Source organism: Rattus norvegicus, chromosome 1 (genome assembly GCF_021556685.1).
Source record: "Rattus norvegicus strain SHRSP/BbbUtx chromosome 1, alternate assembly SHRSP_T2T, whole genome shotgun sequence".
Classification (NCBI taxonomy): domain Eukaryota; kingdom Metazoa; phylum Chordata; class Mammalia; order Rodentia; family Muridae; genus Rattus; species Rattus norvegicus.
Genome location: NC_141534.1, coordinates 51,465,710 through 51,479,464, shown reverse-complemented (window position 1 = coordinate 51,479,464; position 13,755 = coordinate 51,465,710). Strand labels below are relative to the sequence as shown.

At 44.6% G+C, this 13,755-nt stretch overlaps 1 protein-coding gene across 5 annotated transcripts in view; it reads left to right on the top strand.

Annotated features, from left to right (window-relative positions):
• Positions 1 to 13,755, top strand: part of Prkn (parkin RBR E3 ubiquitin protein ligase) — a 1,215,323-nt gene that overhangs the window by 648,817 nt on the left and 552,751 nt on the right. For all 5 annotated transcript variants that reach the window (XM_087584833.1, XM_087584829.1, XM_087584826.1 and 2 more), the window contains 1 exon segment: positions 10,320 to 10,435. In XM_087584833.1, the coding sequence (XP_087440959.1) occupies positions 10,320 to 10,435 (116 nt within the window).

Here is a 13,755-nt window from a genome sequence, read left to right as displayed (position 1 = left end):
CCAATGGTAGGAGAAGCCCATCATCCTGCCAAGACTGGACCCCCCAGTGTAGGGGAATGTCAGGGTAGGGAGGCAGGAAAGGGTGGTGAAAGGGGAGGGGAACACCCTTATAGAAGAAGGGGGAGGGGGAGGGACTAGGGGGCTTATTGATTGGAAAAGGAGAAAGGGAATAACATTTGAAATGTAAATAAAAAATATCCAATAAAAAGAAATGGGTAGAGAAAGCGAAGGACAACAGAGCCCAGAGATAGGAAACTATAGTGAAAGCTTTAGCCCTGCAGCTGGCCTGTGAAGGGTAAACAGGACAGGAAGACGCTGTGGTAGAGGTGTCAGAAGGCCTCCAAGACCTTGCTCAAGGCTAGCGTGCTTGTTCTAAACCATTCCTGAGGATGCCACATGATTAAACAGCTCCTTAACATCATCTGCCATTGTCAATTAGAATAGTGGGGTTTTTTTTTCATTTTGCACATTTAGAAATGAATATGAAATAACTGCCAACTTCTAGAGACTGCCTAGAGAATATTCAGAATATAACTCATTCAGGGAGGGTGAGTCATAGGAAAATTTCAAAATTATGACCTGTCCCGTCAGTTCTCACAAATTATTACCAGCTCACAGATACTTGTTTTTATACCTTCTCCTAGAGGTCAAATCCTGTAACAAAATAGAAACTCGGTGGTAGGAAATTACCTAGGGAAGTACTCTGCTTTAACACCAAAGTGGTTTACCATCATATTTTATGTATCACAAATAAGATCTGGAAGGTGTCTGGCTAAACCTGAAACAGCAAAGGTCAGAGATGCCGTTGTATTATTGCAGCCGGGTGTGTTCTGAGAACATACGCAGCGCAGATAATGGAGGTTGTGTCTCATGGTCTGAAAGGAGAGATAAGCTGATTGGATGTGCTGAATGGATGAATGCAGGAGTCATTCTCTTATTGAGATGACTAGTGATCCCCAACATTTCAGGTTAGGGATGGATATACAAGGAAGTGGGTTCCGTACCAGAGCTACTAATTCGTACATTGAATCAGCTCTTAGCTAGGGAAAATGGCATCGTGGGAAATTAAGATCCTCATTTTCCTAGAATGAGAAGCAATTCCTGGTTTTTGCTTTCCATCACAAGAGATGATTATGCAGTGTTTAGAAGAGGAAATGGTTGGCTTTGGTTCATGGATTCTGAGTTTCCAGTTCATGATCAACCGGTTGATTAAAGAATGCTGGATGGTGGAACTAACCTTCTTAAACCATGTCTAGGAATCAAAGAAGCTTAGACCACCAACTTCAGTGACCCCAAATCTCTCCCACCAGACCCAGGGGAGAAAGTCTTTGCATCCATGTGCCTCACTCCTGGTAGTTCTGAACCCCAGCCAAGTTTTCACACACCCTTTTTTCTCCAGTTGCTCTCCTCTCTCTCTCCACTCCATGAACCTTGACTTAAGAGGTCAAAGCCAGTGTGTTTTGTGAAACAAAGCTGTCTCTTTCCCATCCTGCCCTCTCCCACAGCTCAGTGCTAAAGCATCTCCATGGCCTTTGCTGCATTTCCATTTAGAACAAAGGTTGAGTAAGTAACTCTTAGCTTTTCTGTCTTTTGAGAACTCTGTTTACTTTTGGATTCACAGTTCCTGAGTCAGGGCTAAAGAAAATGAAAACTTCATGCTTATTGCTTTTTAAGAGTTACAATGGGGATAATAAACCAAGAAGAAGGAATACTCAAGGAAGACATAAGTGGAATATCTGGGGAATATTAGCCATAGCTGGATCCAGACTACAAATGGTTCCTTAGACCTAGAATAGTGGGCCCTGGGGAAGTCCGGCCAGCAACTGACCAATGCAGATGTGGATGCTTGGAGCCAACCACCAGTCGGAGCTCAGGGAACCTGGTGGGGGAGCTGGCAGTAGGACTGGAGGAGAGGAAGGGGATTGTAACCCCACTAGAAAAACAACATAGGCTGGCCTATGTTCTCCCAGAGTCTAGACCACCAACCAAGGAGTGTACCCTGGAGGGATCCATGGTTCTAGATACAGATGTAGTAGAGGATGACCTTGCCTGACAGCAATGGGAGGGGAGGCCCTTGGTCCAGGGGAGGCTTGATAGCCCAGTGTAGGGGGATGCTGGAGCAGTGGGGCAGGAGAGTGTGGGTGGGTGGAGGAGCACTCTCATATAGGCAAATGATAGAAGGGAGGGCAGATGTGGGATGGGAGGGGCTGGTGGAGGGTAACCAGGAAGTGAGATATCATGGGATGGGTAGAGGGGGTAACTGGGAAGTGAGATATCATTTGAGATATAAACGAATGGAATAATTAATTTTAAAAAAGTGGTTCCTTAGGCTTCCTCCTCCACACTCATCCTCTTCTTCCTCTTCCTCCTCTTCTTCTTTCTTCTCTTCGTCCTCTCTATTCCTTGTCCCTCCTCTCCTCCACCTATTCCTCTCTTCCTCCTCCCTCTCCTCCTTCTGTTTCCCCTCTTTCTGAGAACTGCCTTAGTTGTCAGACATGTGTCTTCATGTGATACTATGTGAGAGGTTACTATATTCTGATTGATTAGCCCACCAACTGGACTAAAGAGGGAAAAGAGGTCGAGCCATTTAAGAATGTTTGAGAAATCCCCTTAGCCAGGAATGAGCATATTTCTCTCTGTCTGAACAAAGCCATAAAAGAAACTAATAGATTCATTTACTGATGTGTTTCATAAGGGCTGGCCATGACCCCGGACCATTCATTTTACCTCTGGGGAGTCGCTGTAAACATCTTTAAATGGCCTTCGTTTATTTTTAGAGCAATAAATGTCAAAGCAAGGTGACTATGCTCGGAATCAGCTGATGCTGTAGCGCTTACAGGTCAGGGGCAGAAGGGCTGGGTTAGCGGTTAGCCTTCATGTAGACAGGTCCTGTGTTTTCACTGTTTATGTGTGGCACGAACAGTCAGTGAGGGACAAACTCAGGCTTACAGAGACTAACAGCATTTCAGGCCCTTTGTTTGAACTGAACTGCATATGGCCAAGCAACTAATCAAATGGCTGCATTTGTACTTCTAGGCTCATCCTCCTGGATTAGTGAGAATTTTAGATGATTTGTATCTGAGAATCTTCATCTGTTATTTATTACTCCAGAGGATGAAGTCTCTCAAATTTAGAAGTTTTGCATATCTTAGAAAGACTATCTAATTCATACATTCCAAACCTAAAATATCTCCAGAGTTTCTAATACTCCATCATTTTCTTTTTTAAATAAGCCAGTAATGGTGTGGTAAAAAAGTTTGAATGTTAAGTCAGGACCTAACATGATAGCAGCCCAGGTAATTCCTGAGTTTGCCATAGATTAAACTTCGGTGTCCTCAAATTTTGAAGACAGAAGCATTAAGTTTTCAGAGCCTCTTAGATTGCAGATCTCCCTTTTATCTGCTGTTGTATTCTCTCAGTGGCTGAGAGAGAAGCTTAGTCTCCTAACTGGCTTACACTCTTAACCGTGCTTGCTAGTAGGAATCGTCCTGAGACCTAACAGAACCATGAATGTAGAGATGAATGTGGTGTGGGCCTGACTCTGTAATGAAACCACAGAATGTGTGAGCTTGATTTACATTGTATAAGGCTTTCCCTCTATTTAAATGGCTTGGCTTGGTGATTTCATGCATGCCTCCAGGAGGGCATCCAGGAGGCGAGTGCCTGAAAATCCAAAGCACATTGTTGCTGTTGACCCACAGAGGTCCCAGAAACCTTGTAAGAGGAAGTAGAGAGCTATGCAGTCAGACAGCTACTGACAGCCCTGCTCAGCAGGTCTGATGCGGTTTTAACTTTTTGTAGGAGAGAATTGATTTTCTATCTCTGGATAAACCCTGCACATCATCTAGAGGCTTTGCTCACATCTTATTACGAGAAAACAAACTCACAATTGAACATGATAAGGGACTCATTAACGTTCCAGATTTGATTTGTTAAACCAGGTGTAACCTGATCTTAAAACTTGCTTCGCTAAATTAATGAAGTCTTGGGAGTTATACAACCTAACATCTTGCCTAGTTATTTCAAGGCTGATATATAAGCCATTACTGAGTTTATATGACACCATTTAATACCCACCATATCTGGGAAATGGCCTCACAGTGACGTGGTCCTGGTATATACAAGCCAAGTAGCATTCACACTGTCACTGTCCCAGACAGGATGGGTCAGGGTTAGGCTGTACACGGCATGGTTTTACCTTGGGTGGCAGTCAAGGTTTATTATTATCATCACTGAATAGCGCAACTTCTTATAGCTCATAAGACAACACTGGGCTTTTGGTGACACTCCATGGCAGTGCTTGCCTAGCGCACCAGTGTTGGAGAAGAAGAACCATGGATGCCTGATACTTGTAAAGTCAGAGCATCCAGGTCCATGAGAATACTTTTACCAGAGGTTTGGGTGCCTGTGTGAAGCTAGGGACCATGAGAACATCGTCGATATATATTAAGAACTATACTGCTTCGTCTCGCATAAGCACCGAACGTGGCCTGGTCTCCTTGGTTCCTCCCATCTATTGTTTCACAAGTAGAGTCCAAGTTTACTCATGCACCACTGTAAGTACTACATGAGGGCATTTCTGCGGTGTCAGACAGGCAAGCAAACTGAGAGAAAAGATGAGAATGCAGATCGACTTCATCAACCCAAGATATTGGGGAGTCTAATGCCATGGGGTTCGCTGCCAGCATGTTTAAAACACAGAAGAGTTTGTGGAAAGGCTCCCAGGTGACAATCAGTTCAATTCCAGGTGCACAATGAAGCTTAAAGTGTGATTGTATAGAAAGTCCTTTGCAAATTATGTGTGACCACAAGGGTAGGTTCTGTAGCTCAAAAGCCTAGAATCTAATACGGTCTCTGATCAGGTTTGCATAGAGATCAGCAGGCCATAGAACACACATGGCATCCCCTCCTAAGTAACAGTCCAGGGAGGGAAGAGTCTAGGATAATCATTCTGGAGAATTTTATTAAGGTCTGACCTTAGAGCAAAGGATGGGTGAGGTCTGCCTCCACATTTAGCAAAAGGGTCACCGGGTCATTAACACAATCCATTCCTAGTCTTCTGGGTGGGAAAATGGGTATTTTTATCTCCTTTGTTTAGAGGAGGCCCTGTGTGTTTAACATTCCTGGTTTCCCTAGTGGTCTGTGGGAACAAGAACCTTTGTGCCCCCATCACTTGCATGTCTATAACACTTATTCCAATACATTATATCCATGCAGTTTTCCCCCCTCTCTCTAATGGAAGCTGATAAGAAAGTCACCATTGACAAGAGGCAAGAGTCGGGGTCTTCCATCTCACCCACTGACTTCCCCCTGAGTGGTCTGTCAGTCACCTCTACCTACCTATAAGATCCTCACAGCCTCTCCTTTCTTCTCTACATCTATGTCTGGCCCAGAAAGATGGCAGCTCTCAATGACCCCTGCTTCGTTCAAGCAGGTGGCAAGCAGCACAGAGAAGACAGAAAACTGGAGACTGGGGACAGTTCCCCTCCTCTATGGAGATATTTACCACAGGGACCCTGCCCACCTCCATCACTCTCCATGCTCCAGCCAAACAGTCCGTTGCAGAGTTATGCTGACTCAGCCATATTCTCATTTGCTCTCCGGCCCTAGGTGGTAGCTGTTCACTGTGAGACTAAACCAAGGGTGACTTCAGTGTTTCTTCCTTATACACAGCATTCAAACTATTCCTTAGCAAGGGATTTCCTCAGCTGAGCAGCCAGCAGTGTCCCTCCCTGTGTCCTTAGCGGGAGTCTGGGCCACGTGACCAGCCACCCCAATACACGTTAGGCACAAACCCTGCAATTGTTTTAACCTTCCCTATGAAGAATGGGTGTCCCGACTATTTTACCGGAAGAAACGTGGCTTTCCTTTCGTGGATTTCACTGAAAAGGAGCTGGAGACTGAGATGGAACTTAGCTTTTGTACAGACAGATGGCATTTTATGTGAAAACATGATTGACAAACAATGTCTATAAAAAATTTAACCTTAGGAGGTTCAATAAAAACCATTAGGAGGCTTGTGGAGGAGCTAGAAGGCAAACCCCCACACGTACTTTTGTCAGGTCGGAACAGGCTACTGGGTTGCGGGGAGGCTTTACAGCCATTTCTTGGTCATTTTCACAGTAAGTTGGGACCCATCAAATGGTACTCGGGTTGATAAATGAGCTGCAGATCCTCTAGGTTTTGACACAGCTGGGTTCCTAGACCTCTACTTTAGCTGGTGGGCCTGTTCCTTTGCATTCCTGTGTCTACAGTTTCCTGTGGTTTGTGAAGGGCCGTGCTCAAGAGAAGTGATGCTGTAACTGGAGAGGAAGCAGGTGAGGTGCCCACCAGAGACCCAGTGCACGCCTGAGCGGCAGAAACCCAAACTTTTCCTTGTGAGTGGACCCAACCCTCTGTGGATGGGAGCTGGTTAGAGGATAGGTATCTCCATCTGAATAGGAAGTCTGGAGAACACCAGAACCAGTGACAATGGAGGTCACAGCCTCCTGCTGGGAAGGGTCAGTGTGCTAATGTGTGGATAAGGCCTAGAGGAATACAATTTTCTAGGATTTGCAATTTTTTATTTAACAGTACTAAGGGAAAACTAGTGGTGTTGTATTTACAGAGTCACAATATAAACCCAAGAACTCTTTTTAAAGTCTCATTTTTCTTGGGCTTAGTTGTTTTGTTTCTTTTCTAATAGTTTATCTATCATTTGAAAACCAGACAAAAGCAAACACTAATCGTCATAGATTTTAGCCTCTCGGTAGTAAGACGTCCCAGAAGTGTGTACACGGATCTCAGTGGAAAGCCATAAAGAAGAGGGATTCATGTCATTTATTAGGGTCCCCGCCCCAACTTATTTGTGAGGTTGCAGTGATAGCCCACAGTTGGTCCTCCAGAACAGGACTGCTGTGAAATCCCCCTCTATCAGTAAGCTCTCAGAGATACCTAAGGTGGAACTTTTGCACATGCCTCTTCTGACGTCATGGATATTTTGCCTTATTGATTCTGTGTGCTTGTTTGAGTTTAAATGTAGACTGGCAAGCTTTAGCCCCCTGGTTGCAGGGAAGTAGAAGAACTAGATCACTTTGCTAATGAGCTATAAAGGACATTTGAGCCGCTGGGAGACAGTTGCTGGCCTCTTGCTCCTGCTCATCTCGAGAGGGAGCCATTAAATACCCTTTGTCTTGGACCATCTTTGCAGGAAAAAGCTAATGACCTTGGAAGATGAAGCCAATGTGTTCCCCCCAGAGCAAAAGGCAGATTTGCTAATTATCCTGTATAATAAGGCAGTGTTCCCCTTCCAGAGAAAAAGAAGGCTTGCTCACAGTTCCTTACAAAGATCAAGTTCCCTGAGCTGAGTCCTCAGCTCCTTGCCACCACTCACACAATATAGTTTGTCTGAGTCCACCCACTTCCCCCTGCCTGTGCCAGGGCACAAAGCCCTATCCAGGAATCCTTTGCCTTCTGCCAGCACCCGTGATGCAGTGGCAGATGAAGTGGACAGCTTGCAAGCTAGGCAAAAGCTCGGGTCCTTCCTACCTCATGCCAGTTACTCTAGCACTGTAGAAAAGCCGCCGTTTACACAGACTGGTAGAGAACGTGCTGCAGTTATAGTTAATATGCAGAGTTGGCATGTCCTATGTTGGTTTTGTCATATCATTTAAGTTAACATCGTTTTCTTAATCTCTAAATATACCATTTTCTGTAACACCTACCCCCAATAATAAGGTGTTCAGCTTTCAGGTGGCTGAGTTTCATACAGTGTTACAATAATTTGTGATTTGTTATCTAAGTGTCTAAGTGTCTACCAGTGGCTTTTTGCAAGCTAAGAAAAAGTATAAATACTTTCTATCTATGCATCTGTATATGAAAAACATCATCAATGTTCCTGCAAACTCAGCTCTTTTGAGGGAACTGCTTTATGTTACAGATGAGGATTTTTTTTTCCTGCAAAAGCTTGCAAAAGGCAGTGAGAGGCAGCCCAGGCCACTTCAAAGGGTCAGCCTTGTCCTCCAAACCTTTTGTTTAAGTGGTTGGTTATTGTTTTAAATCCTTTTCTCACTGACATTGAAGTATTTGTAGCATTTCAAATGGTTGGGTGAAAAGAATCTATGGTGGTTTGAATAGGAATGGCCATCAAGGGCTGATATATTGAAATATGTGGTCATGAGTGAGTGGCATTATTTGACAAGGAGGTGTGGCCTTGTTGGAGGAGGTGTGACCTTGTTGGGGGAAGTGTGTCACTAGTGGGTGGACTTTGGGGTTGCGAAAGCTCAAGCCAGGACCAAAGTCTCTCTTCCTACTGCCTGAAGATCCCAATGTAGTACTCTCAACTTCTATAGCACCAGGCCTCCCTGCATACCACCATGCTCCTCACCCTGATGGCAATGGACTAAACTATAAGCAAGCCCCAATTAAATGCTTTCCTTTGTAAAAGTCACCATGGTCATGGTATCTCTTCATAACAATAGAACACTATCCAATGTTCAATAAAACAAGGCGACTGGCCATGTAGTTTGTATGATGGAGAAGCAAGGACCTGGGTTCATACACTGGACTTTGAAGGTATCTTGAACTTAAACTCAGGTCCCAGAGTATAACCTGCACATCCATCTAGCCCATTAAAATGCTTAAGACCGATGGATTAAAGATGGCTGATCTAAGGGTTGGCTGCTGACACTCTCATCCTGGGTCAGGTAAATACTAGTTAACACCTTGACCCCAACCTCAAACAGGGAACTGGAGGTGGACACCTTCCCCAAGCAACGTTTGACAGCTCAGAGTTAGAGACACCCAGGCGTTGTACCCAGTGGTGACTCACCAGGTTTCAAACAGGAGAGAACAAACTCAAGTGCTGTCATCAAATGCTTAAGGCCTCCATTTAGTAATTAATGTCGCAGTTTCTTCATTTTAAATATATCTCCAATGCCTACCCTGTATAGGGCATTATTAAGGTGCAAAACTAATAAAGAAACTTCACAAACTTCCCAGAGGGGCTAAACCATGACCTGGGCAAAATTCAAAATTGCCATATATCTTGTTAAAAAAAAAAAAAAAAAAAAAAAAAAAAAAAAAAAAAAGCTCTATTAGGATCAGTCACTTCTGCCATGTCATCTATGGCTCACAAGTCATCTGCAGATGCAGTGCCAGTTTGAGAAGTATGAGGAAAACCTTCTGGCCTGCAAAATGGAAGTGCTTCTTATCTCATATCTGCAGTCTCCCATAGCAGCTGCTTGGCATCCAGTCCAGTGTTGTGAGGGAAGACGCCATCCACATTCCTGGTCTACACAAGTAGTACTTGGGAGCAATTGTAGGGTTCAGGGCTTCTCCTGTCACTCAGTAATACATGGCTTAGATGATTCATCACTGCATTAGATCTGGGGTCCCATGGAAGACCAGGACAAGAAGCAGAATGACCACTAACCCAACTCTCTTCGATGCGAATGGAAGGAAGGAACCTGAGGGGGAAACACGGGGATTAGGAAAGAAGGAGGTAAGTGAAAAGGAAAGAGAATGTATCCTGAAATAAGTATGTGTGCTGGGGTACATAGCTGGGGAAGGAAATTCATCGGCAAAGGAAGCTTAACTGAACACTCAGCTACCCAATATTAGGGCTGGGCACTTAGGCATAAGGCTGTGCTGTGAGTTAGGCTGGGAAGGAGCTTCCTGCCATCCTGCCCAGTATTCCCATGTTACCTTTCTTATTGTTGCCACAAAATATCTGATAAAAAGCAACCTGGGAGAGGATTTGTCCTGGCCCACAGTCTGAAGGGAATCCATCACAACCAGAAAGTTGCAGGTTGCTGGAGCCTGAGGCAGTTGTCACACTGTATCCACACACTCAAGAAACAAAGAGTGATGGACCCTGACACTCAGCTTGCTTTGCCCTTTTTATTCAGTCTGGTATCTCAGCTCCTGAGACAGTGGTAACCACAGTTAGGACGGTAGCTAAGGTGGTGCTAGATGGAGCCTGTCAGGCTGGCCATCAATGTTAACCATCTGGGTACTTGAGAGTCTGTGTCCCCTAGCTCTCCAGATCCCTCCCTCCACACACACACACACACATGCTCCCACTGTAAGGCTCCTTACAAGGTGACCTAGAGAAGGCCTGGGTCCTCTGGGATGCTCGGGATATTGCTGACCAATTGTGCACCGGACAAGGTTGCTCTTTCCTTCCAAATGTTGATGGTCAGTTATTCCCAGCTCATGCCTAATGACAGATTTCTTCTCTTGCCTCCAAATGAATGTTTACTCCAAAAAAAAAATTGTTTGGAAAGGGATAGATTACCAGGCAGGAACCAAATATATAAATTCTTCCCTCGCTCTTTCAGGAATTTTTCTTTAAATGTGGAGCACACCCAACCTCAGACAAGGACACATCAGTAGCTTTGAACCTGATCACCAACAACAGCCGCAGCATCCCCTGCATCGCGTGCACGGATGTCAGGTAAGGCTCAGGGGCAGGGCCTCGGTATGCTGCTTTTTAGCCTCATTCCTCTGGCCGACCTTCCTCAAGAGACCTCGCCTCTCAGAGACCTCGCCTTGGTGCCCATCTATTTCAGTGACAGCACCATATCTGGGTAAGCATTATGGTGGTGAAATTATTTACAGTTTACAGTGCCAGTTACTCGGATCCGTGATAGGAGCCCTAAACTATGTCACACAAAATATCCAAAAAATAGTGTAATCTTAGTTCACCCAGAAATGTAAACTCAGTCGTATCACTGAGCTCTAAAATAAGATTAAAATATGGCATTAACATTAGTAGTGGAATAACAATTTATGAACACCACTCACCTTTGCCAGGCTATGTTATGTTTAAAATATCTCTTCCGTACATCTAAGGTCTTCTACACTATTTGTCTGACGCATTCATTCTTTTTTTTTTTTTTTTGGTTCTTTTTTTTTCGGACCTGGGGACCGAACCCAGGGCCTTGCACTTCCTAGTCAAGCGCTCTACCACTGAGCCAAATCCCCAACCCCGCATTCATTCTTACTGCAGCTTCTCACACATTCACACATCCAAAACAAAACCACACAGTTGATTGCGGGCCCAGTTCCTTCAAACCCCAGCAAACAGAGGGGACAGAAGGAAGATGTGCAGGGGTTGGAGGGAAGTGGGGGTGAATTCTGGGTGAGGAGTCAAGGTCTAGGCAGGAGAAACCGAATCTCCTGGATCTGCGGAGTAAGCAGCCATGAGGTAAATTCGCCTCATCGCAGATGCAGAAAAGAAAGAAAGCAGCCTCGGTGTGTGTCCTCAGAGGTTAGCTCAGAAGCACGGATTGCTAAGGTGGGGACTTAGTCTTCATAGCAGAAAGGATGCTTTAATCAAATGCCAAAACGGGTTACTGAATAAAATCCCAGACCTCTTGTTCCATGCTTTTAGGCAGAAACATTTCAGGGCTGCCATTCTTCAGCCCTGGGGACTGAATGAGATGTCCCTTTGAATTTACTTTATGATTTCATAGTTGGTGTTAATGCTTGAGGCCTGGTACTTCTGTCTTTTACTAGCTTTGGGATTTTCACATTGACTAAAAGAAGCCTAGTTATTTTCAGAAGGAAGTAATGTTTGTAAACCTGTCTCCACCACCACATTTCCCTTGCTTCCCATGCTTAGTCACGGCTCTGGCAGGAAATGTCACAACAGTGTCCACAAACTGCTGTGTTTTACTTAGGCAAGGTGAATGACCGCACATGGAATATCCTTTAAAGGGCAGAAATGCTTCTAACATTTCACAAAGGAGCCAGACAGTTGTACAAATGAGGGCTCACAAGTAATTAAAATTGCCTTTCGTTTCTTCAGAGGGAAAAATCCAACAACAAAACATATTTCTGTAAGTCAGGTACAGCCTACCAGCCAGCACTGAGAAAGACAGAGTTGAAACTTGAGTGAGGAGGCCTGGAGTGATGACTCAGTGATGAAGAGTTCTCTTCCAGAACTCTGCCAGGGGACCTGAGTTCAGTTCCCAGCACCCATGTGGAACTCTGCTAGCCTCTGAAACTACCCATCCCCAACACAAGTTATACATACACACATATACACACAGGCATCCACACATGCACATGCACACATAATACATAAATTTTTAAAAAGACCATGAAAGATGTTCATGCTGTCTGACTGTGCGTACTTCCTTCTCACTCCCTTCGACCTAACTAGAGACAGCGTCTTTAGAGCAAAGTAAGCCACCACCAAGGTATTTGGGAGATAAGTATTGGAAAAAGCATGTTGTTATAATGGAATTTTTCCCGGTACCACATCACATGACTTAGTGGATACAAACTACTATTCAGCACAGTTCCAGTGTGTGCACAGTCAGCACTTGACAGAAGGAAGTTTCCTCTGTAACCAGGATACCTTGAATATAGAAAAGGCCTTTGATAGACTTGTGCACAGGGACACTCCAAGCTAATAGGAGGACACGCCAATGTCCCACACTGTACCTAGGTTATTATTGTACCCCCTGATAATATTTTATTTAGGGAAAGTGAGGTGGCCTAACAGGTAAAGAAACTGGTTGAACGGGCCTAACAAGGTGATGTCAATCCCAAGAAGCTCAGTAGGAAAGAAACAGCTTCCACAGTTGTTGTCTGACTTCCACATTCATTCACGCCTTAGAGTGTGCAAACATGTATGTGCATAAACGTATGCATGTGCACACGTGCACACACACATATACACACTCATACACACACATACACACATACATACACATACACACACATACACACACATATACACACATACACACACATATACACACACATACACACACATACACACACATACATACACACATACATACACACACATACACACACACATACACACACATACACACACATATACACACATACACACACATACACACACACACACACACACACACACACACACACACACACACACACACTGAATCTTAATTTAAAATGTGGCAATCATTTTGTCTGACTAGGCACCCAATCTTGGCCCAAAAGTGAAGAAGTCATACTATTCATGTATGATATCACTGACTGCATGCCTTGTGCCTAAGCACAGGGTCATAAGATGGGAACAGGTGACAGTGATAGACAGTTTAAGTTCTTCCTGCATGCATGCAAGTTGATTTTTTTCTTTTCTTTTATTGGATATTTTCTTTATTTATATTTCAAATGTTATCACCTTTCCCTGGTTTCCCCTCCACAAACCCCCCATCCCATCTTCTCTCCCCTGCTTCTATGAGGGTGTTCCCCCACCCACCCACTGCCTACTGCCTCCCCACCCTGGCATTCCTCTATACTGGGACAACATCGAGCTTTCACAGGCTCAAGGGCCTCTCCTCCCATGATGTCCTACAAGGTCATTCTCTGCTACATATGCAGCTGGAGCCATGGGTCTGTCCATGTATACTCTTGGGATGGTGGTTTAGTCCCTGGGAGCTCTGGTTGGTTGGTATTGTTGTTCTTAAGGGGTTGCAAATTCCTTCAACTCCTTCAGTCCTTTCTCTAACTCCTCCATTGGGGACCCTGTTCTCAGTCCAATGGTTGGCTGTGAGCATCTACCTCTGTGTTTGTCAGGCTCTAGCAGAGTCTCTCAGAAGACAGCTATATCAGGCTTCTGTCAGCATGCATGTCTTGGTATCCCCAATAGTGTCTGGGTTTTGTGTCTGTATATGGGATGGATCACCATGTCAGCCAGTTTCTGGATGGCCTTTCCTTCAGTCTCTGCTCCATACTTTGTCCCTGTATTTCCTCCCGTGGGTATTTTTGTTTCCCCTTCTAAGGACT